Raw genomic sequence first — 23,751 nt, 5'->3', positions numbered from 1 at the left:
CAAGTTTATCATTCTAAAGTCAAGAATATCAACCTAAAAATCCCAGCAGAAGCATTCCAAATTCTTGGCTGTGGAATCAATAAGTATATGAAAATGCCATCTTGCTTGGAAGAGGAGACTGCCCTACATTGCACTTGATGTCAGGGCTGGCCTTGGATAAAGGGACCATGGCTCTGGCTCCTGGATTCAAACTTATTGCTCCTGATTCAAGACTTTTCACTTTCCAATATTCCAGGAATTAGAAAAGTCAATCCTTCTAACATCTGCAATCAATGTGATATAGATGAACAGCAAAAATGTACTGTACATAAGCAATCCACTGTTTACTAAACATTTTTAAAGACAGTAACTGCCTGTCTCAGAGCTATCAATTGAATCAGTAGTTGGTTATAGTACAGATATTGCAAATTCTTTCTTTTAATATCTTAACTTTTCAATAATGTAGTGTCCATTTTAATTCAATAGTAAAGATGCTAGCAAAAATGAAGATGCCACCTACCACCTCTCCTTTCCCATCCTCCCTAGAAGTTGGCTTGGCAGCAGAATAACCTTCAACAGGAACAATATTATCTCTTCAAATGTAGCGTGGAGTGTCGGATGGTTAGTTCTGCAGAGCCCTTAAGACCCAGAGACATAGTCAGTGTCATTATTAGTGATGCATTATAGTTCTGAAATGCTCTTGATGATGCAAACTCTCTAGGTTAACTCTACTGTGCATAATGGCCAAAAGGAGAAAAACATGAAAGACCAGTCAGAATATTGAGGAATAGTGCATAAATAAATATATTTCACTAACTGCTTTCCTTTTTCTCATTCAATTACTGAAGCAAGATCACAATGTCTCCTGTTGCCTGTGAAACTGTAAAAATCAATTAATAAAGTTAACTCAGGAGATATTACAGTGCAAGGCTGCAGGACTTTTTTAGTAATCTTACACAATAAATTAGAAACTATTGCCAAAAAACTATGATAGTTTTCTTCCTCCTTTTTTTTTCAACTCTATCCCCTTTCAATGTTATTTTTCTGCAACCTTTCATCATGGGAGAACCATAATTTATTATATTTTTTTTTCCGCAAATGTAAAGAATATACTTGGGAAAGTCAAGAACAAAGACATTATGAGAAATAACAAGACTGAAAATGATCCACAGTTTTGCATTTTCCCTGTGTGTATCCTCTGACTTACCCCTTTCCTTTTAGTGCTCTTCATTTCTAAAATTGCTTGTGATTGTTCTATTACAGCTGCTTACAGTATTTATCTTGTGTAGTTTGGTGTCATTTGCCTGCTTTGTCTGATTTTCACAATAGAAGTACATGTGCCACCATTAGAGAGGTAATCTTATGTCTGCTACACAGAGGTCTCATAAAAGACACATTTCAAAGACTTCCTATTTCAAAGATACCTGAAAGTATAAAGTAATTTCACATTTCCTGGCAGCTGCCAGGGATCACACAAGCCCATCAGGCTCACAGACTTTGAGGCACTCACTGAGTTTAGGCTGCCTCTGAGTTTAGGCTGCAGCTCCTTCTGAAATCTGGGAAGAACTGAGCTGTTTCCTGGTCTTTCAGGACCAGGTGCCCTAAAATCTGGTTGGCTGTAAGGACATTTGCACAGATTTTCTTCACTGTGACAAGGCTAAAGCACACCATAAATGCAGGCATGACATCACTGTGCATGCCCAACATTGTCCACATATCCTTTGTGCTTGATCTCTAGAAGTTTTACACTTACATCTCTGCATTTTTGCACTTCATCAGAGCAAACTCTCTGTTGGCCAAAACATGGACCAGACAATTTTATAGACACAATTAAAGACAAATAAGTAATGTTTATTTTATAGTTTTAGTTAACCATTTTGTATTGAAGGTGGTTAATGTAAGATGTTAAGGTCACATATTCATGTTCACAAATCTGCAGTTCTCTGACCACAAAAGAAAAAGCAGATGGAATAAGACAATATGAACTGTAAACACAAATAGCCTCTTGAGTTTTCCTATTCAGTGGTGCATAATCAATACAAATTCTTTTCAAAGCTGAATTTTTGTGAAGCAGGAGCTGTCTTTCTTTCATGCTTCTTGACTACAGTATCATTATGTACCATAATTGGCTCTGTAAAAACCTATTAGGTTAAGATGAGGGAGGAGGTATGAAATGCAGAACCAAACCTGTTTCCTGCTAAAAATATGTCTGTGTCAAAATATTTTGCCTTTACTTTAAAAAATACATACCTAAAAAAACATCTTCTGAGTGGGATGAAAACATGAGAAAAGGTCATGATAGAAAATGGCCAGACACACTGCCAAGCTGGATAGAGGAAGTTAAAGGTGATATTCCCTTTCCCTTCAGAGCAGAGTCAGTATAAATAGAGTTGTGAACTCAGTGAGAAAACAGCACATTATCTTTGTGCCTTAGTTATGATTTTTTCAATGTCTTATTTCCAAAGGGGTTGGTTTAAAGATGTTATATTTTATACAGATGAGTGCCTTATGATTAAACTTTTCTTTTTCTATTATGTATGTCTTTTGCTTTTCTTTCCTTCCTCACCTGTCTTCATTCTGTCCCCTTAGCTGCAGAAAGTAAAAATTAACTAGTTACTAAAACCTTAATTTGTCATTTCATGTTCTGCCTCAGCAAAACACTGCAGAAGAGATCTTTGGTGATAACTTTGGTGAGATGCAGACCCAGGCTGGAAGCTCAGAGTGAGCTGCAGAGTTTTCAGGAAAGGGAGCCTAAAGACTCAATTCTGCAAATGGGCCCCATTTGTGCCACGACTGTTACTCCTGTCTGTGCAGTGACCCTCTTTCTGTGAAACAACTTGCATGAGTGCAGACTTACTGCTCTGATCAGACAAAGACTTTTGATATTAAATACAAGTGTAACACTTCAGGATATAAAGAAAGTTTTTAATCATGATAGTTGGTTCCACATAATCTCGTCAGGCTCCTGTGCCTCTGTTGGCCCAGCCTAATACTGGGGTGCAGCACAGACACAGCTCTCCAGCAGAAGCTTCTCAAAGCTTAGCCAGCAGCTCACCCCTTAGATCCTTGCAGCCAACTTAAATTATCAGTGTATAGAGAAAACCAAACATAACTATGGCCCCACAGAAAGTGGGAGGACCCCCTAAGAACCACAGGGACCTTCTTTGTGCCTGGGACTGACACAGCCTGTGCAGGTGGCATGATCACATCTGACAATAACAAGCCAAAACCTGGGAAAGGCTCCATGCCTAGCACTGTTTGGAGTAAAGCAGACAGACACAGTGCTCTGCTTGGAAAGGGATCAGGTGCATCACTTCGGGGATGGGTTGCCTTGTAAGTTGGTTACACCCCATATTTACTTCCCCCATTTGCCTCTGTCTCAAGAAATGTACAGGAGGACCTGGTGTGTTAGAGATGCAAGACATTTAAACAAACTCATCAGAAATAACAGACATTTTATAGGATGATTATTTAGCCAGCAGCACACCTTGTGTCTCATTCAGGACATGAGTGGGATGACTCTCCATTCTCAGCCGTGCCTGCTGTGGCACAGAGCCCTGCCTTGCAGCACATTGCACAGGTGTGGTCCAGAGCAGTGGGGGATTCATTGGTTCAGCAATGGAGTGCTGCCTCCAGAGCTCTCCACTGTCATTTCATTCCCTTCCCAGCACTCCTGGAAGTCACTCTCTCCTGTGGCTTTTCTTTGACACAGATCATCCTTTACATCAGTAATTGCTCCCATCCTGATGTTCTGGCTTCTTCTGGTCTCATTTGGATTTATCTGCAACTTTTGCAATATCAATTGTTGCTGATGCAGAAACTAAGGGCATCTGCAATTGAATTTAATAGAAACGCCCTCACTTACTAAACTGGGGTCTGAGTCCAGACCAAATTACTGTTTCAAATGCTATGAAGGTCTGTCAGATCATTTTGTAGTCTGCAAACAGATTATTCAATACATTGGCCCATTTTTCTGTTTGTGAATAATTTCTGATTTCTAATAATGTGTTCATAAGCATTCACCCACATGGATTATAGAACAATTGTCATCCTAAGGGAGTTTTGCAAACTATTTACATTTTACTACTAAGTATCAAGCAGTTAATTTAAGTCACATGACATTCATTATGCTTCATCTTTGAATGATGTAATCTTTTCTTAAAACAGAAGGCTAATGACTAATTGAAGCAGACCTTTAGGGACAAGTAAACATTCAGAACATGCAAAAAAAAACCTGTGCTAGAAATAATAAACCAACCATTACACAGATATTTAAGGAAAACTCCTAAAAAAGGCTTAGCAACAATTTCTATCTTGGTGGTTTGTTGTTGGATTTTTTTGGCTATTCTGACAGCCCTAGGCATAATGTCAGCTAGGATGATGACAATTGTAATACGAGTTGTTTCCTTTCTTTACTGACAGGTACCAGCAGTGCAGAAGTAAAGGAAAATCGAAACATTGGCAACCTGGAGGATCATCCAATAGCATCTACTGATAGGGCAAGAGGGGGAACAACTAGCAGTAAGAGGAAAAGACCCTTGGAGGAAGGCAATAATGGCCATTTCTGCAAACTTCAGCTTATCTGGAAGAAAGTTTCATGGTCAGTGACGCCAAAGAACGCTCTGGTTCAGCTACACGAACTCAAACCAGGATTACAATACAAAATGGTCTCCCAGACAGGTCCAGTGCACGCTCCAGTCTTTGCTGTGGCCGTGGAAGTAAACGGACTTACATTCGAAGGCACGGGCCCCACAAAAAAGAAAGCCAAAATGCGCGCGGCAGAGCTGGCTCTGAAGTCATTCGTTCAGTTCCCCAACGCCTGCCAAGCCCACCTCGCCATGGGAAACTGCATCAGCCCATCCACGGACTTCACCTCCGACCAGGCCGACTTCCCGGACACTCTGTTCAAGGAGTTCGAGCCGTCCACGCACAGCGAGGATTTCTCTGTGTACAGCCCCGTCAACAACGAGCTGCTCTCCACGGCCTACCGGCACGGGCGGCTGCTGTGCCACACGCTGGACCTGATGGGCCCGGGCCGGCCGCGCGCGGCCAAGGCCGAGAGCGAGAAGAACCCGGTGGTGCTGCTCAACGAGCTGCGCTCCGGCCTGCGCTACGTCTGCCTCTCGGAGACGGTGGAGAAGCAGCACATCAAGAGCTTTGTGATGGCCGTGCGAGTGGACGGCAGAACGTTCGAAGGCTCGGGACGCAGCAAGAAGCTGGCCAAGGGGCAAGCGGCACAGGCGGCCTTGCAGGCCCTCTTTAACATTCGCCTGCCCAGCCACATGCCCAGCAGGAGTAAATGTCACCATTTGCCACAGGTGAGAGCTCCTGGGCAGCTGCCACCCCTCTTTCCATGAGTGGGATCAGTGTTGCTGTAGCTGTTGTTGGTCTACCCAGTGGTTCCTCTGATGTCACAAAACAACTCTTTTCCCATAGAAAGAGTCACAGGCAAAAGATTGGAAATACTATCCTGAAATTATTGAGTACAATTTGAAGCTCATTCCATGGGTGGCATAGAGAAGAGGGCAAAATATAAAGGGAAATACCAACATTTCCCTTTGGTACAGTGGTAATATTGGCACAGGTAGAAAAATCAGGTAATTCTGTGGTACTGCACCTTTCTTAACAGAGAGAAGCCCATATATAAAGGGATGCTTTATCTCCTCCTTTTAGAGTTAGTTTTGGATGAGGACCATGCTCTTTGTATCAGTGATAAGGAATGTGCCTGAGTCAGAACAATTCTGCCACTGGAAAAGTTAAGGAATTTTTTTTATTATAGTCATACTATTGGGGTGTTTTTTTGTTGTTGGTGTTGTTGATTTGAAAGCATTGAAGCTTTCCTGGAACAGTTGTAGAGATTACTGCTGTATTCATATGAAAAATATAGATCTGAGATGCTTAGTTTGCACATGAAAATTTCATATTGGTCATAGGCCAAAGGCTATCTAAGCATTACTCAGACCTGTGTCAATTCTCTGAGTTCACAGGAAATCAGGATTTGCAGACACTGGGAAGCATTGCATAGGTTCAAGTAATTTATTGATTTGTTTGTGCTATCAAAAAAGGTTTGATCCATCAGCACCAGGAGTGATCTACAGCGACAAGCTCCCTTTATGAAGGGAGCTGTTAATGTCCAGGATTTAATGCAAAGCACTAGGAGCACTAAGAGTCATTCTACTGTAGGCTTGCTGTGACACCCTAGGCAAGTCATTTAAATTCAATATGCCTGTAATAAAAATGAGCATATTATATGAAAGAACACTTCAAGATCCTTAAATAGTGTGTAAATGCAAATCATGAGTAGCACTTTTCATTAACATTAGTAAAGGCAGTCATTATATGTTCAAGGAGTTTGATAGGAGATTAATCCTCTAGGTAGCATGACTGCCTGCAGGACCCAGGAATTATATTTGGTGACCCAGAAGTTTCCTTTCTATGTTTCCAAAAAGAAAACATGACAAATGTAAGAAATTCTAAAATATACCATAATCCTCCACTTTTCTTTTAATTCCAGGCTGCAAACTCCATGAACCAGGGGGATAATAACATAGTTCAATAATAACAGTGATCTTCACAGAGTGCTTTGCAGGCATTTTGGAAACCTTAGCCAACATGACAGTTTCACCTTTCCAGTGCTCCTTCAAAGTACACACAGTTTTAAATTAGATACCTCTAGTGTTTCCTACCCAAATGAATTCTGGTTATAAGAAATCCCATTCTGGTGGTTGCTTTGCTGCCCCCAGTGAACTTTGCTGGGTGTGTCAGCAGGTAAATACCATGTATTTATTGACCTCTGGTTTGTCATATTCTGAAACTGTACCACAAGGATCATTGCCTCAGTTCCTGAGCTCTCTGAAATATTCCCTGGTTTCTTGGCTTCACGCTCACCTTCTGCCTGAATATCACATTTTACTTCGGTCTCCAACTGTTCATTAAGTGACATATTCTCCAATGTATGTTCCCTTTTTTATGGCCTTTTCTCCTTTCTGTAGACTTCTGCCCTCCTTATCTTCTTCTCTTCACTGTTCTGGAAGTATAAATGTCAGTGAAAAGGTGTCACTGAACTTTCTCTGTCAGTATTTCTTGAGTGGTTATGTATTGTCCAACTAAAAGATTACTTTTAATGCCAGGATTCAGCACATTAATTGAGAGATAAGCCTTAACACTGATTTCTGCTGACCTCCTTACAAGCTGCTCTCATCAACAGATATAGCAGCTGTGACACCAAACCTGAGTTTGTGTTACTTGCTACATCATAATTTAAATTCCACAGAAACCAACAGACATATTTCCACTAACTTCAGCTTAAGCATTAAATCCAGAAGCATCTTTTCTTGTTCTCAGTGTGTTATGCAGTATCTCATCAAACAGCTGCCTTTGCTCACTGCCTCAGTCAGTCCCTCTGGTGTTTGGTCAGTTAAAGCAGCATAACCATACTGGGACATTGCAGCTCTCAATAGCTGTGGTCAGAGCCAGCTGCTCCAAGTGTTGTTTCAGCTCCTTCTTGTCCCCCTGATCTTGTGGGAACCACATTTTCAAGTTTTCAAAACTATTCCTGTTTAGTAGTCTTGCCTTGCTAGGCACTGAAGAGCAAGATAAATACTATTGATGGTCAGAGTGGGCACACAATGTTGATTGGAGTAGCTAAGATAGGAGCCTGGAGATCTGCTAAACTCATGGCAGAGATAAAGTGAATCAGGAGAATGGAAATTGCAACTCTTCATTGTACCTTGTATAAGTCACTAAATATTACTCCTTGTTTCCTGGCATACTTGGTCTGAACTCATATTCTCCATCACATAAAATGCAATTTCTTCAATTATTAGCTTTCATAGAAGTCTGACTATTGTTTCTTCCCACTTTGGAAGCTCATGTTCTTACATTCCAATACAGGAAGCTACATCAGAGGGTGCTGACCAAACCAGCCCTAATGAGTCTGCACTGGTAGAAATTCATCCACACACTCCCAGGCTTTCCAAATACAGTATTTTCAATTCAGGATATCAAGGTGGCCCTCAGATGCATCTGACTAACTTTTTATAATCTTGTAGTCCTTCTAACCTGTCTTAGTCTAAATGGCATTCTTACTGCTGTAGGGCAATACCATTAATTAATACTGCCATAACAAATTAGTGAAAGAGGAGTGCCTGGATTTCAAATGAACCTAAATTAGAACAGAATAGGGGTGAAAATTGCATTCACTCTGCTTTGAAATGGCTAAAAGCTGCTGTTGCTTGTTCACATCCAGATCCTCCAGAGCAGTCGTTGTCTATTTATTCTAACAAAACCTCATTGTGTTTTGTGTGTGTATCATAAGAAAGAAGCAGGGTTTCTCTCCTTGGCAAATAGAGCTAACCTTTTGGATCCAGTTAAATCCCCTATTTGCCAAAAGCTTAATCTGCTGGCTAAAGTGACCTCAATCCCATATTGCAGTGATTCTTTACTTTGAGCAAGTCAAGGATTCTTGCCAGTTAACTTCAGTGTCACCTTGGTGGGAAGGTGGGAAGAACATGGGAAGAACAACCACCATGTCAGGGAAAGCCACACCCACACCTCTCACCCACTCCCCTCCTGTTTCCCTGTGTTGCAAAGCTTGTTCATATTCAATCCTTAACTTGATTTCTCGCACTATCCTCATTCACCAACTTCCTGGCAACTGTGGCCTCTCCCCTGTGTCACAGTTAAGCCAAGGCTGAGGCTGGCAGTGATATATTTGACTCCAGTATGAAGAGCAGCAGCACATGGAGCAGGCATTGAGCTTTAAGAAGCTGTTCCAACAGGTTCCTGTGAAGATTGAGCCAACTCAATTGAGCCAAGATTGAGGTCAACTGAGCAGGTTCATAGTTTTATAAACTTCTCAGTTTTCTCCTGCACAAAGAGAAACAGCTGATAGGTGTGTATATCTCCTGACAGGAGAATGCTAGACAGAGAAATGGTGGGGACCAGAGAGATGCCTTTGCAATGCAAATAACGTTTGATTTTCAGCCATCTATTTCTTACTCTGTAGGTGGGGAAAGTTGCTTTTATAATCAGAGCTACAGGCAATCAAGAAATTTATAGGATTACAGTTTCTTAAGCAAAACAATGGGAAAAGAACCAATTTAGAGGCACAGCATTCATTTACTGGGTACTGTTATTATTATCTTAGCTGTTAATTGAATTGTAGTCACTTCTAGGCTCACAGCTGAGGAACCAGGACCACCTCCTCACCCTTCATACAAGTGCAATATAAAAGATAGTTATTGCCCCAGAGAGGTTATAGCTTGAGTCTCAGATGAAGAAATTACTTAGGTTTAATATATAAAATACATTCTAGATCAAATGGAAATGCAGAATGGCTACCTATATGGAATTACAGAGAGTAAATTAAAAGGGTAGAAGGGACTCTGGTAGCTTGCTCTCACAGCATCAACATATTTACATAGACACATTAAAGGGTTTCTACATGAAAAACCAATCATCACTACAAAGCAACACATAACTTTCCATCAGCTGGACTCCAGTAATGCTACAGTTCTCTGCTGTAGAAAGAAGTTGGTGTATCCATCTCCACACTCCCTGTCTCTCTTTTGCTCCTCAGCTGCTGTACTGTACAGCCATAGACAACTCCAATCCCCAAAAGATTCCCCTGCACATATGTTTCAGTCCTATGTGATATAGAGCATGCTCAGGGCTTTCAGAGCATTCCGTGTGCTAAACAAAACTCTCCTAAGTGAGATGTTAAATTCTAAACATACCACTCACAAATTAATAATACTTAGAATAACTGCAATAATCATGGTAATTAGCTAATGAATAGCCAATCTTAATTTACAGAAGTGAAAAAATAATTGTAATATCTTCAAGGAAAAAATCTATAAGGCTGAAAGGTATCTTTCTGTGTAATTAAAGTTTATAAGCAATCCAAACCTCTTCCTCCTTTGAAAAGAAAGGAAAATCAAAAGTATTTAATTCTCCCTTATAAAGACTATAAGGGTCCACGGTAATTACAATACATTCAGAGTGGGGTACATTGGATTTAATCCTCTAACTTGGCTGCTGGGTGCTCCTTTAGCTCTTTAGTAGTTGAAAATACTTCATGCCATCCATGCATCCACAGAAACAGCATTTGATTTCTTCCCTTCAGAGTGTAGATTGCATATTAAACATGACTAGTGAGACACAGCATGGATTCTGCTGACTTGTGCTATTTACCTCAATAAGCCAGGCTTGTCTATCCATGAAGCTGATGGTGTGGATCTGATTTGTGAAGAATTATTATTTGTGCAACTCATTAGGGTGAGATAGTTTGTGCAGAATGATTAGGGCTCCAGCAACCAGCAGACCTAGTTAGTACATGAAAGCTGAATCCCAGTCTGGTGTCATCCAGACATAAAACCTTCTTCTAAAGCAGACACTCTCACAGCTGTCAGAGTTGCTTCTGTTGTTTTCTGGCTTTGTAAGTGAGCTAGGGACACTTCAAAAAGCTCCCAGCAAGCTGGACCTCGTTAAAGCTGCTGCTTAATCTTGGGCTTGCATCCTGACTTTGTTTATGATGCTTCATTATTACCTACTAAATACGAGCCATGATCGTTCTGCTCCACTAAATGGAGCTGTAATACAAGCGCCCGGAGTGAATTTTTCTTTGGTTGACTTCCATGCAAAGCCTTTTCTGTTTGAGCTGGAGTGTTAAAGTCATGCCAAAACCACGTTCTTTATCTATTTTTATCTGTATTCACATCTAGAAAGCCTTAATTATAAAAGCAGATTTTTCCTTCTATGCAGAGTACCAGAAGCAAGCTCCTAGCATTTATTTTATGATGACTACCTCCCTCTTGTGGTCCTTGTGCCAGCCCTGTGGCAGGCAGATCCAGCCTCGTGTGAGGGGAAAACTAACAACACAATATGCCTGTGCCCCTTGGCAGGGCAGTGGTGTCCAGAGTCTCCCAGTGATTCTGCTGAGAAAAGGGAACATCTTTGTCCACTTTATTTTTCTTGCAAGTGTTAGCCTTTAAGTAGTGAATTTCTGTAGTAGTCAAGGAGAAAACCAACATTTCTCTTGCCCCTTTATCTCAGCTAAAATGTCCACACACAGTGCAATGTGAAAGGATTATGTACACACACAGACACAGACACACACACACAAAATAGTAGGCAGGTCATAAAATTCAGTAGGAGGAAAGTATTTAGGGCTTAACCTTAGGACTGCTGAGAAGTAATGAACAGAACAGACTTTGGACTTGTTACACTGTATGTAAAATGTGATTCATGTGTTTAGACATTTATACAACCAGAGAGAAGTGACTGAGGTTCTTTGAGAAAGTAAAATCCTTCATTGTTCACATAGTGCTCTCTTAATACAAACATCTTACAATTGAGTTTGGATTTTTAATGTGAGCAAAATTTTAGAGTGAGGGTGTTGGTTTTTTGTCTTTGCACATACATCCGATGTGAACTTTTGTTAAGATAAAATAGTTTTGCAAAATTAGAAATAGAAAGCTGAGATAAATACACGTAATCACTGGAAAAGTGGGTAAAATATCCATCTCCATTCATCACATTTTATTCAGTGAAAGCAATCAACATTGTCCATGTCTCATGATATCCATCAACTTCTAAGCCTTTATTCTAAGATACATAAAATATTAATGCATCCATTCAATTTTTCTCCTCTACCTTTAATAATGCAATATTATTTTGTTTAGACAAATTCATGTTCCTTTTTCATCCTTTCTAGTTTTCTAATTGACAAGTCAGAATCTACTTCCAACGAGCTGTTATTTCCTATTTGTCTTCTGAACCAGGGTAGACATTTGATATGAAAATACCTAAGCATGATTGCTCTTAACCCACTTGTCATCATGTCTGCTGCAGGCACCAGCCCCATAATCAGACCTGAATTCACACAATGGTACCTTAAAATCAATGTTACAATGAGATGTCACCCAAATGAGCCTATGCTACTGAAGCCATGCTAATTTGCAAATCCTTTTGTGCTGTTTCTTCTTGCTCTCTTTATCCAGTTCATCTTTAAAAATTAAAGGTGGAAAGAGTACTTTTTCTGAGAAAATATAGTCAATTAACAAAATGAATGCAGTTTGGTTTGTTCAGAAAAATAATCTAAGCATCCCATGATTTCTAAATTTTCTGTTCTTGTTGAGTTCTTACTGAGTTCCTTATTTTAGATCATCTTCTATGAACTGGGCACTAATGCTCACAAGAAATAATTATAATCAACTCTTTTCTCTCTTATGTGGGACATTGCTTTAATAGGTTAAACAAAAGGAATAATGTGTGTCCCCAAGGTCTGGTGGGGAGGGTGGAGACAGCTACACTGCCTTCATTTCTTGGTAGTAATTAGTTCTTATCCAATCAGCTTTGCCCTGGACTTTTAATGAATAATCCTCACAGGGATATTGGAGAACGAACTCATTACTCCAGAATGAGACTCTTCTTTTCTTCTGCTCTCCTTGAAATATACACAAGTCATTCTAAGCCCCAGTGCCTAATGACCCTTGTACACCCATCTTAGGGAGAACAGCTCAGGACAGCATCACAAAGGTGCTGTTAGGCCTTGCTTGTCCTGGTCTTTGCAGAGAAACAGTGTCTAAGAGAGGAGTAGAATCCTGGTTTAATCCTGACCCAGCTAGACAGAAACCCTCTGTAAACCAAGCCAGTGGCCATCAATATGGGGCAGACAAAAAAGCAAGCTAGAGAAAAGCAGGGAGCAGTGGTTGGTGAGACAGCAGTCAAGTTTCTTGAAGGCTCATGGTTATGGCAGCAATGAGGGGCAGATGTGCTGATGGATGCACGCTACAGGACACAAATCAGAGACATGCTGAAGTTTTTGTGCTTGAGTATCAGCAATTTGCACCAAAAAAAAAAAAAAAAACCAACATATCACATAGCTGTTAAAACTGTTATCTGAGCCAAAAGGTAGCAGGCACCACATGGAAAGCAGCATGAAAATAGTGTCCTATAATAATGTTTATAGCAGCTCATAACACAATCACATGGAGAGAAAAGGAATTGCCCATGAGGGTCACCAGTCTGGAAAACACCTTTAGAGATGCTAAAGGCAGTCATGAATTATCACTGAAGAAAACAAAAAAAAGCCATGGCACATTGATTCGTATGGATCCTATGGATTACTGAGCTTGCAACTCAGCCCAATGGTTTTGCTATTTCCAGCAAGCACTGACAACACATTAAAACACTGACAACACATTAAAACACAGTCATATTTTGCTGCCTTTTGTGGCATAGCATTTTCTCCCTTCAGTGCTCAATTAAACTCAGTCAGGAATTTTTCTTTATGGATTTACATGGACACTACCAGAACAGAGGTCATGAGTTGTTGGCACAAAGATATCTTCATCATTTCTGTGTTTGACTTCTTTGAAAATGCACCTTCAGTGCTGCAGCAAATTCCTGCTAATCATAATTCATGGCTCTCTGATGGTTTGGGCATAGCCTAAACTATTGACATTTACTCTGGCAAGTATCTCAGCATGTCTGGAAGAGTCTGTGGACAGTATTTCCATTCCACCTCGTGCTGGTTATTAATTAGAGAAGACAGCAAGTCATCTTAAAAGTTGGGGTTTTTTGCTAAATAAGATATTTTACTCAAATTCACAAAAAAAATCTGAAAAACAAAGCCACAAAATGCTGCCATATGAACTGTCGAGTAGAAATTATTTTTCTCTTCCTTTTTTTTTTTAATTTAAATGTATGATATTTTTAGTCACAATCATAATATTACTGATAGGAGATGCTCTCTGCTTTTGCAGGGCAAAAGCCTTCAGCTGCATATTTTATATTTTGACTTTGAGAGAGATCAGAGTACAAGAGGGATAGGCTACTGCTGCCACCATGCTCTGGAGAACAATGATGGGAAAAAATTGATAGCATTCCCCAAAACACTGACAAGCTACAGTGCATAAATTTTCCTTTTAAATCTTAGATTCATTGGAGGAGTAGGGGGAAGTAACATGATTTTCAAATTTACTCATCTTTCATATAAATATTTTGAAATGTTTCCCCTTATGAATAGGCAGGAGCCTAAATCTATATCTTAGCCTGCATCTCTTCTTGGACATTTGTGAACTAGAGAGATCTGAAGCCCTCTTCTCTCCAAAAGAAAAAAAGTTTAAAAAATAGCATTCTTCTTTATATAACAAAAATCAATCAAGCAAGCCAAACTAGTTAGTCCTTACAGGCAGACTAAGACTTTGCCATGTAAGAGAGCTAAAATCTGCAGGTATCTGAGCAAAGCTTTCCTGTGGAAGAAAAGGAGCAACTTATGCAAATTCAAGGGATCTGTTGGGGAGCCCTTGATAACAATAGGTCACCAGATAAATGCCAATAAGGCTGAAATGAGCATGGGGAGAGAAAGAAACTGTGCAAAGACATGCTGGTGGAGAGAAAAAAAAAAGAACCAACAACAAAGAAACCCCATGCTTTCAGAATTGATTTAAACAAACTGAACACTCCTACTGTAGTGGTTAGCAGCAGTTGGGTTTTTCTTTTCCCTTTCAAAACATGAGCTGCCAAGAGGGGGATCAGCACGGGCCACTTGCCTCTCCTGGGCTGTGGTATCTGGTGTGCAGGAGCAGGGCTGCTCCCAGCTGCAGGTATGAGGGCACTTGCTGGAGTCAGGAATAGAAGCTTATAATACAGAAATTACTCCCTTGAGGACCTGGGAACAGTTTTTATGGAGTGAGGGTGGAATTGACCCTCCTGGTAAAAATCAGGCAAGAACCACATGTGTGGGAAGGAAACTGTTGGAGTTCCAGCACAGTCTTGAAGTGAAATCCTTGCAAAGGCATGTATAGGGAAATGCTTTGACAGCAATTTGAGCTGTATTTTGCTACCTATGGCATGTACTATATTCTGAGAGCTTATTTCTTTGCACATATACCTGCTGCCATTACAGATAATGAAAGTCCTTTTTGTGGTTGGAAGATTATTTTGAATAACTGAACCAACATAAACTAAATTTCCTCTGATATACATAGGCATGAAGCCACAAAACAATGTGGACAGTTAATACCTTTATTCTATATTTCCACAGGCATAAACCAGAGCAGAATTTGAACCTGTAGATTTATGACAAATAAAACTTACACTGAAATATATTCCAGCTGTTTGTCATTCCATCATGCAGCTGATAAATAGCTAATCTCCAGTTCAAGCCTCTCTATTTAAATAAGCTCACTAAAAAGTTTAGCTATCTCTGACTAAACTGCTTCAGCTAAATATCCTTAGTTCACTGCTTCTGGCCTCTATTAAATGCAGTTCAGATAAATTCTGTTTTCTACTACTGTTTTCTTGATACCGTTGGTAGCAGGTCCTGCTAAAAGCTTTCAGACTAGAAAAAAATCTGAAAATACATTATTTAGTAAGCACAACTAAGCATCACTAATACTAGGAGGACAAAGGATTTCTTCCATATTAGCTGTAAACAAATACACTGCTCTCCATGGAAAGACTCACCCCTGCCATTAAACTCGTGACTTTGCAGAGCTGTGACCAAGGAGGGACTGCATCTTTCCCTGTAGCACAGCTGACACAGGAGCTGTGAGACACCCTGGACTTGCTGCATATTCTGTTACCTGCTCCTCTGCTTGGGCTCTGTCCCTGCTGGTGTGAGGCAGCAGTCTGGCTGCAGGCAGGGAGTGGGCAGCTCTGCCCCTGCCAGGGCACAGGCTCACAGTGTCTCCAGAAGCACTCAGCATTATTTCCCTTCCTAGCTCTGATGTCCCTTTCCATTTTCTGACGCTTCCTTTATCAGGAGCAATCTTCTCTCCCAGCACACCCTATCCAGGCAGCAGCAGCTGGAGCTGGAAGGAGGCAGCTGTGAGAACAATTCAGTGTGATTTTAGGTTAAATGTTAGGTGCCCTGTCCTTGTGATAATAGCTGGCATTAGAGCACATTAACACAATTGCACTTGCTGCAAATTAACAGCGATGGGTGCAGAGGCACAATATCAAGTACAATAATAATACACATGTATGAAAAGCAACATGATCACTACCTAATTAATTAATAACTGGTTACTGATTAAAAGGGGAGCATTTGGAGCTAAATGTGTCCTTGAAAACACTAACAGGATTGGTTTAGCACTGATTGTGTTTTCCAATAAGACACATAAGTGCAAATAATTGCTTCCACTATATCATGGAATTAGTTCCATGACAGTTCAGCTGATTACTTCAAGGTTTTATCTGTGTTTTGTAGCTGCAAGATCAGCTACCATTTTGCACCTTACCAGCTGGTAGTGAAACACTCTTCTGTTTACATGTATTGCATGTAATGTAGCAGGAGAAGCAGAATCAATACTGTAGATATATACAGTACCTGCATCACAAAGGTTACCACGCTCGGAAAATAGCTGATGAAAACTTGAGGTAATGAGCTGAAACGTTCTGCAGGTAATTCTTAGCAGCACTAAAAACAACTTTGCATGACATGGGTAATCCTCTGCAGACTGAGGGAAGCATTTTTTTTTCTGGCAGGGAGTTTTGTGGTCCACTGAGGGTTTGAGTGAGATATGGGGTATACCTTAAAAGTGAGGAGTGGCTTATAACTCAGAAGAGGTGGAACCTAAATGAAGTCACAGAGGTCATTCTTATTTTATCTCTGGGGAAAATGTGCCCTGTATATCACAGCTTTTCCATACATTTAGTTAGTGGGATAATTCTAGGTTCAACAAAATGTTCATTTTATTTTTCAACTTGTATTTCATTAAAAGAAAACTTTTAAAACTACTAAAAACAATTTCAAAGGGACCATTTGCTATGTAAGTCCAAAATTAACCTTTGTTATGTGAGTTTAATGAAACACATGGAACTTTGTGGTTTGTTTAGTGTATGGAGCTATCAGATAAATATTTTTGCATGTTTTTCCATACATTTTTTGCAGCAGCTGCAGTGTAGAATATAGAAGGGCCAATGAAGCAGTCAGAGAAGCTTGCCCATCCTTTCATCTCCCCTCATGATAGCAGCCATCCATGTGATGTGAATATTCTGCAGAAAAGATTTCTGTGCATGTTTTCAGGCTGCTTTTCAAATTAGCTTTTTGTGATCAGCTTTCTGCTGCTCTTAGCAATCCTTGAGACTGTTCAACTATATTTGATAGCATAAGATATCTCAAGGCATTCATTCATCTATACAGTTTAAAAATAGGAACTTCAAAGGAGCAAGAGCAACTCAAAGTAGTCCTGCACAGAGAGCAGTGCAGTCACCTCCAAGACAGCAGCAAGCAAGCCAAGGCAGCATGTTGGGAAGACATTGTGGTGTCTCCATTTCGCCTTGTTTCTTCTCGGTGCTGGGGGCCTGTGCACTCCCCTTTTTAGAGGTATGAGTCAATTTGAGCCTGAAGAATCTCAGAGGGTGATGGGTTCCAGGTGGATGGAGAGGCTGAGACCATGCGTTGGTCTGGAAAACCTGAAAGTGCAAATATGAGTGCAGTCATCTCAGTGCTTGCTTGGTTGGGCCAAGGGAGCAGGCAAGAAAACAAAAACAGTGTTTCTTTTATTTGTACCTGTGTAGACAACCCAAAGTGATCATCAGAGTTTAAATGTATTGTGGTAACAGCTGTGAACAATTTCACTGTTTCTCAATGCACTGTGTTGCCAGTTCAGAAGACTGTCAGTAATTTTAACAAAGCTATTTCTCCTTTTCTCAGACATTAAGATAAACTCAGACATAGAATGGTTACATTATCCTTTTTTTTCTAACATATTTCTGATTGCTGACAGGCTTTATTAGCAAGAAGCAGAAAGGTTGAGAAATGGCTGATTGTTCATATGTAAACTGGAAATACCCTTAGTCAGATGTCCGTTGATGAATCTGCTGTGGTACATTTGTAACAGGATAGATGGGTGTTAAAATCCTTATTTAGCAAAATTGAAGCCAATCAATGTTGACACTGGATTAAACAGGAGTATTTGTTGCATTTGGCAGCTGTGAAGGGGGTTGCAGTTTGTTAGAGAAAGGGGGAGGTCCACAATGCATCTGTGGGGTTATCAGCCATGTGTCATGAGATGAATGAGCCAGTGTTAGAAGAAAACTGAGTGGGTGCCTGCTTTTGGCTGGGATAGACTTAATTTTCTTGTATGGTGCTGTGTTTTGAATTTGTGAACAAAACAGTGTTGATAAAACACCAATGTCTTAGCTGTGGCTGGGCAGGACTTACACAGCATCAGGGATTCTCTGCTTCTCACCCCACCCCACCAGCAAAAATGCTGAAGTTGAAAGGGGACATAGCCAGGACAGCTGACCCCAGCTGACCAAAGGGGTGTACCAGACTGTGCAGCATCATAGTCAGCAATGACAGCCTGGGGGAGAAGGAGGAAGGGGGAACACTCAAGAGTTAAGGCATTAATATCAGACCAAATAGACTTTCTTTAACTCAAGCTGTGAGTTTTCTCACTGTTACCTTCTGATTCTCTTCCATATCCAACAGAGAGGGAGAGAGGAAGGAAGCAGCTGTATGGGGCTGAGCTGCCTGCCAGGGTAAATCCATAACAGGTAGCACAGGGACACAAATGTGGGAGGTATATAAAGTCACCATTTATAAATCTACATTGCCATGCTGGCTTTCACTGAAGCCAGTCGGAAATTTTTGTTCGGTACAGGTTCCATGTTAAAAAGTACATTTAGGGAACATTTGTACAAGAAAATGCTGAGATAGTGCAACTTAAAACCCACATTGATGGCTGTTCTCAGAAAGCTGCCTGGTTTCCATTCATATCTTGAGGGGCTAATCAATAAAGCATAATTATCTCCTCTGTTTATAGGGTGATGTTTGTTCTCAGTTTGAATTGAGAACTATTGAAGGGACATATGAGGAAGACCTGAATGTATGTGTCAGGATCAATTCAGAGTTTAAATTGCTTATAATGGCTTTTTAATGTCAATGCAGATATCTCTGAGTGGCCTAAAGAGAAGGTGACAAAAAAGGTAACTGGCTGTGTCACCATCTAGTTTTGCTTTTTTTTTTAATTTAAAGGGGTATTGTCAGCAGGAAGCCTAAGCACAGAGCTTAGTGTACTTCTAGATATAGCACTTTGCATCTTGGTGATGCAGCCTGATTGTTTTATTTATTTTAGCTTTCTTTTCTCCCTAATTGCTATTGGAAGATTCAAATTAAAAAAAAAAAAAAAATTTAAAAAAAGGAAATATCACAAATTACACTAATTATGAAATTTTTTTGGAAGTATGAAGTTGATTTGTAAAGGTTTTGATAAATGGGATCACAAAACAGCTGAGGTTGGAAGGAATCTCTGGAGATCATCTAGTCCAGTCCCTGCTCAAGCAGGACCAACTACAGCCAGTTCTCCAGGCTCATGTCCACTTGTGATTTTAAGTATGACAACAGATGGAGACTCCACAACTTCTCTGTGCAGCCTTCTGCATTCAGATTGAATTTAAGGTTTTAATTTGTGCCCATTGCCTCTTGTCCTGTCACTGGGCATTACCAAGAAGAGTCTGGTCCTTCATTCCCTCCCATCAGGTATCTCTATACATTAATGATATCCCCCTGAGCCTTCTCTTCTCCAGGCTGGACAATCCATCTCTTGCAGCCTCTCCTCTTGTGAGAGATGCTCCAGTCTCTTGGTCACGGCCCTTGTCAGATTCAGTCCAGTATGTCCATCTCCCAGTGTGCTCACCAATGCTGAGCAGGGGGAAAGGATAATCTCCCTCCATTTGCTGCCAGCCCTCTTTCTAATGCAGCTCAGGAGGCTGTTTGCCTTCTTTCTCATGAAGTCACATCACACTGCTGGGTCATGGTCAGCTTGTTTACCCACAGGACCCAAAAGTCCTTCTCAGCAAATCTGCTCCTGTGTTGCATCACCAGCAAATTGGCTGAGGGTACAGTGCCCCATCATCCAGACTAATGAAGGGGTTAATAGCATTGGACCTAGTGTTGACTCTTAGGTACACCATTAGTGACATGCTAAAAGTGGACTTTGTGACACTGTTCCTCCCTCTCTGGTTGCAGTCTTTCAGCCAATTTTCAATCCAGTTCATTGCCACTAACCATCTAACCCATACACTGTCAGCTTGTACATTATGTGCATTATGGTGCTGTGGGAGATGGTGTCAAAGGCTTTAATAAAGCCAAGGCAAGCAACATCCACTACTCTCCCCACATTCACCAAGGCAGTCACTTATTATGGAAGCTATCAGGGTCTCTCAAGCACAACTTCCCCTTCATAAATGTATACTGTTCCTCAGTCTCCTTCTTGTCCTTCGTGTTTGGAGAAACTTTGGAGGAGGATTTTGTCCACCACCTTCTTGGGGGTAGAGGTGAGACTGCAAGGCTTGCAGTTCCCAGGTTCTTTCTTCTTGTCCTTCTTGAAGATACGAGTGACATTTGCTCTTCTCTAGCCTTTAGGAAGCTCTATCAGTTGCCATGAGCAGGAGCAGGATAGAGCAGGGTATTTTTGGTTTGGTTTTGCTCTGAGCAGCAAGTTACTGAGCTACTTTCAACACAACAACACTTCCACGATCAGTGCTGTGCTGGAAGCTGCATGAGGAGATCAAAACAGCCCTCTCTGACTTTAAAATCTTTGGGTTTGAAATTACTCATAATACTGTCAAGTCAAATACAGCTGATAAAAATACAGCGCCTTTTTTGTAAGTTGATCATGTCCCTTTAGCATGGTTATTCAGTATTCCTAAACACTCTTGTTAATAATGTGTGACAGGCAACTGTGATGGGAATGCTTCATGATTGCTCCTTATGTGATATCATGCTGGGATTGCAGACCCATACTCTGCTGTTTTGTTATCTGTACTTCACTTCAGACATGTTTTATTATAGTACTTTAAAAGGAAGAATGGAACATTTTATATTTTCCTGCCAAACCCCTTCTGCCTGTTGTTTGGGTTTTTTTCCTTGAAGAATTGTTTTTATCATCTATCTTTTACTGTGTATCATATCATTATCTTCACCTGTTAGGGGGGGAAATGAATGGACTTACAGTGTACAACAGACTGACAGCAAATCATAGCATGGATGTTCCCTCCAGAACGACAGTTATACCCTAGATGGCACAATGACTAAATAACTCATTGTGAGAAACTCTTTCTCACAGACAGTTGTTAAATTGAAGGTATTACCAAAACAGAATGCAAGAATTATTGCTTTTTCTATGGTCATTTTTCTTTAGGTAAGGATATAAGCTTCTTTTTTTCCCCTTCTATTAGAAACAAACTGAAAGAACCAATCCAGTCCTCAGCATCATTACAGCACCATTATGGTTTATGCTGACCTAGTATTTTCACTATAAATCCTGTTTTCCACATGAGTCTTGAGACCAGGCTCATTTGCAATCCACACTTGTTTGAGGGAAAATATTTTTAATGCACTTTTAGAGCTGAGTCTGGACCTTTTAAAATTTTCAAGTGACATTAAAATAAAAATTAATTATTTCAGATGTTTTCTAGTATTGCTCTTTCTTTCCTGTAGCAAAGAACCTAGATCTCAGTTTGAAGCTGAGATTTTTACTAAAATTTAATGGGAAATTACTATAGGTATAAATGATAATGATCAACCCAAGATGAATATCCTAATTTCTTCAGAAAGGGGCCTCTTTTTTGATAATGCATGAATATTCAGAAACTTTATAAATGCAATACAAAGACTGAAGTGCTCCTGGTACTCCAAAGACTCACTGCAAGGTGTTGTGTTTCATTAGGAGATCAGCAGCAGACTTGTAATGCAAAAGAGCAGATCTACCTACTTTAATCCCAGTACAGACACAACAAATTAACAAAACAGTGTCCACTCAAAGAGGAGAGAAGAAAACACATCTCGTTCCTGCTGAGACACACAGCAGGAGTGCACTAAGAGGTGACTGAAGCCTGTGCTTTGGGACAAGGACCAGTCCTGCTGCCAGCAGAGCTGGCACTGCTGAGGAGCTGCTGGGGACATCTCCAGCAGCATGGCTGGCTCTGCTAGAGAAAGCCTGACCATCACTCCAGCTCATGTTATGGCCCACACTGTCTTGCTCCAGGTAGGAAAAATGTGCTTTGGAGCCTATTTCCATCAGAGCCCAGCATTTGCCCAGCAGCTCTGTGGCAGCTGAGAGGGGCTGCGGTCCCCCCGGTGTCCCCAGCAGGTCCTGGCTGAGTGCCACCATGGAGCAGTGTGAGGGTCCTGGCAGCAGACAGGAGCAGGCTCCCACTACAAACACCAGCTAAACCAGGCTCCAGCCCAGACCACTCCCATCAGGACAGGGATACATGTTGGACAGGCTCTGCCAGGACCCTGGCTTAGTCTATCCCTCTGTCTTACTTAGCAGAATGCCTCAGCCAAGGCTGTGCTGGATGGTGTAAGCCATCTGGATTTAGTCTAGCTTGTTCCTACTGCCCATGGTGTGCTGGATCAGCACCATCTGTATGCAGGGACAGGAATGGGGCAGAAGCAGTTTTGCCCAGTCCCTGTGCACTGGGAGAGCTCCCACTGGGCAGCAGGCTCTGCTTCACCTCTCCTGCTGGAAATCAAACACACAGAAACCTGCCCAGCAGCATAACTGGAGTCATCCTCTAGGATAACTGAGCCTTGGCAGCCCAGTTCCTGCTTTCCAGAGCCTGAAGGTGAAATTATGACTGACTCTTGCTTAAAAAATGAGAAGGGGAGGGGAGAACAGAGCTCCCATTCCTGAATCCCCACTGGTTTGTAAGTACATGACAATAACACAGCCGCACATGGGCTTACACTGGTTTGGCTTCATACAGAGATTAACAGCTGATTTAAATTCAGCAGGTGCAAGTTTTCTGTGTGGACAAGACTCAAGTTGATAGGAAATCAATGGGTTTAGACATTTCTGAATTCTTCCCTGGCACCAGGCAGTATGAAATTCTGTAGCCCTGGGGTAAGTGACTACACAATTTGCAGGTCAGCACCAAGTGGGGCCAGCTGGATGATTCTGATAAAATCTGGTTTCTGCCTCCCATTTTACATCTCCTTTCTTTTTATTTTATTTTCAGATACCAGCATTAAAATTACTTCAGGATCCTAGTTTTATCTGGCAAAGATTAGGGACAGAGAGAGAGATTGAGAGGGCTGTTTGCAAAACTGTCAAGAGCATGGAGCAGTCCAAGCGTAAAAGCTATTCACCTTCACTTGATGGGTATAATAAAATATTTTTCATTCATCCATCAAAAAAGTTGTAGCTATTTACACATATATATGCAGAATGCCCAATGTGATTTGGAATAAATGCTTTAATCACATTCATTTCAGATGTAACCTACTTGTAGCTGCACAAGTGAGAGTGTGAGACATCTGTCTTAAGTGCTGGCTGATAATAAGCATCATGAATCTTCCCTCCAGATCTGCAGCACTTCCCAGATGACGGGTTTGATTTGGCCTGGGCTTTCATGCAAAGCTTTCACTGAAGGCAAAAGCAATTCCACGTGCAGAAGAGCCCACAGACTACACAAAGACAGTGACTTCTGGCGGTGAAGCACTGCAGCTTGAGCCAGAGCTTTGTTCTCATTAGAACAGACTTTTCTCTCCTAAAATACTTGAGCCAGAAATGTTAAAGAGTCATGATATCCTTAATGTCCAAACAAAGACATAGGACATGTTCTGTGAGACTCCTCTGTAAAATCTGCATAGCTTTATCATGCTTTTTAAGGAAAGAAAAAAGACATCTGCTGCTCCAGCACACTGCAAAACAAAACATGTGGAGGCTGATACAAAAATGCAGAATAGTCTTTTATGACGTGTGGAACCGACATTAAAGGAAGAAACAGTGCCCATTTGTAAACTGA

At 40.9% G+C, this 23,751-nt stretch overlaps 1 protein-coding gene across 1 annotated transcript in view; it reads left to right on the top strand.

Moving 5' to 3' along the window:
* The window catches only part of ADARB2 (adenosine deaminase RNA specific B2 (inactive)), a 299,798-nt gene that overhangs the window by 196,315 nt on the left and 79,732 nt on the right, over positions 1-23,751 (top strand). The window contains exon 3 of the mRNA XM_079301298.1: positions 4,402-5,297. Coding sequence (XP_079157424.1) covers positions 4,402-5,297 — 896 coding nt within the window. The remainder of the gene's footprint in view (positions 1-4,401; positions 5,298-23,751) is intronic.

The sequence above is a fragment of the Erithacus rubecula genome (assembly GCF_903797595.1).
Source record: "Erithacus rubecula genome assembly, chromosome: 3".
NCBI classification, from domain to species: domain Eukaryota; kingdom Metazoa; phylum Chordata; class Aves; order Passeriformes; family Muscicapidae; genus Erithacus; species Erithacus rubecula.
This window is presented reverse-complemented; position numbering and strand designations above follow the sequence as displayed.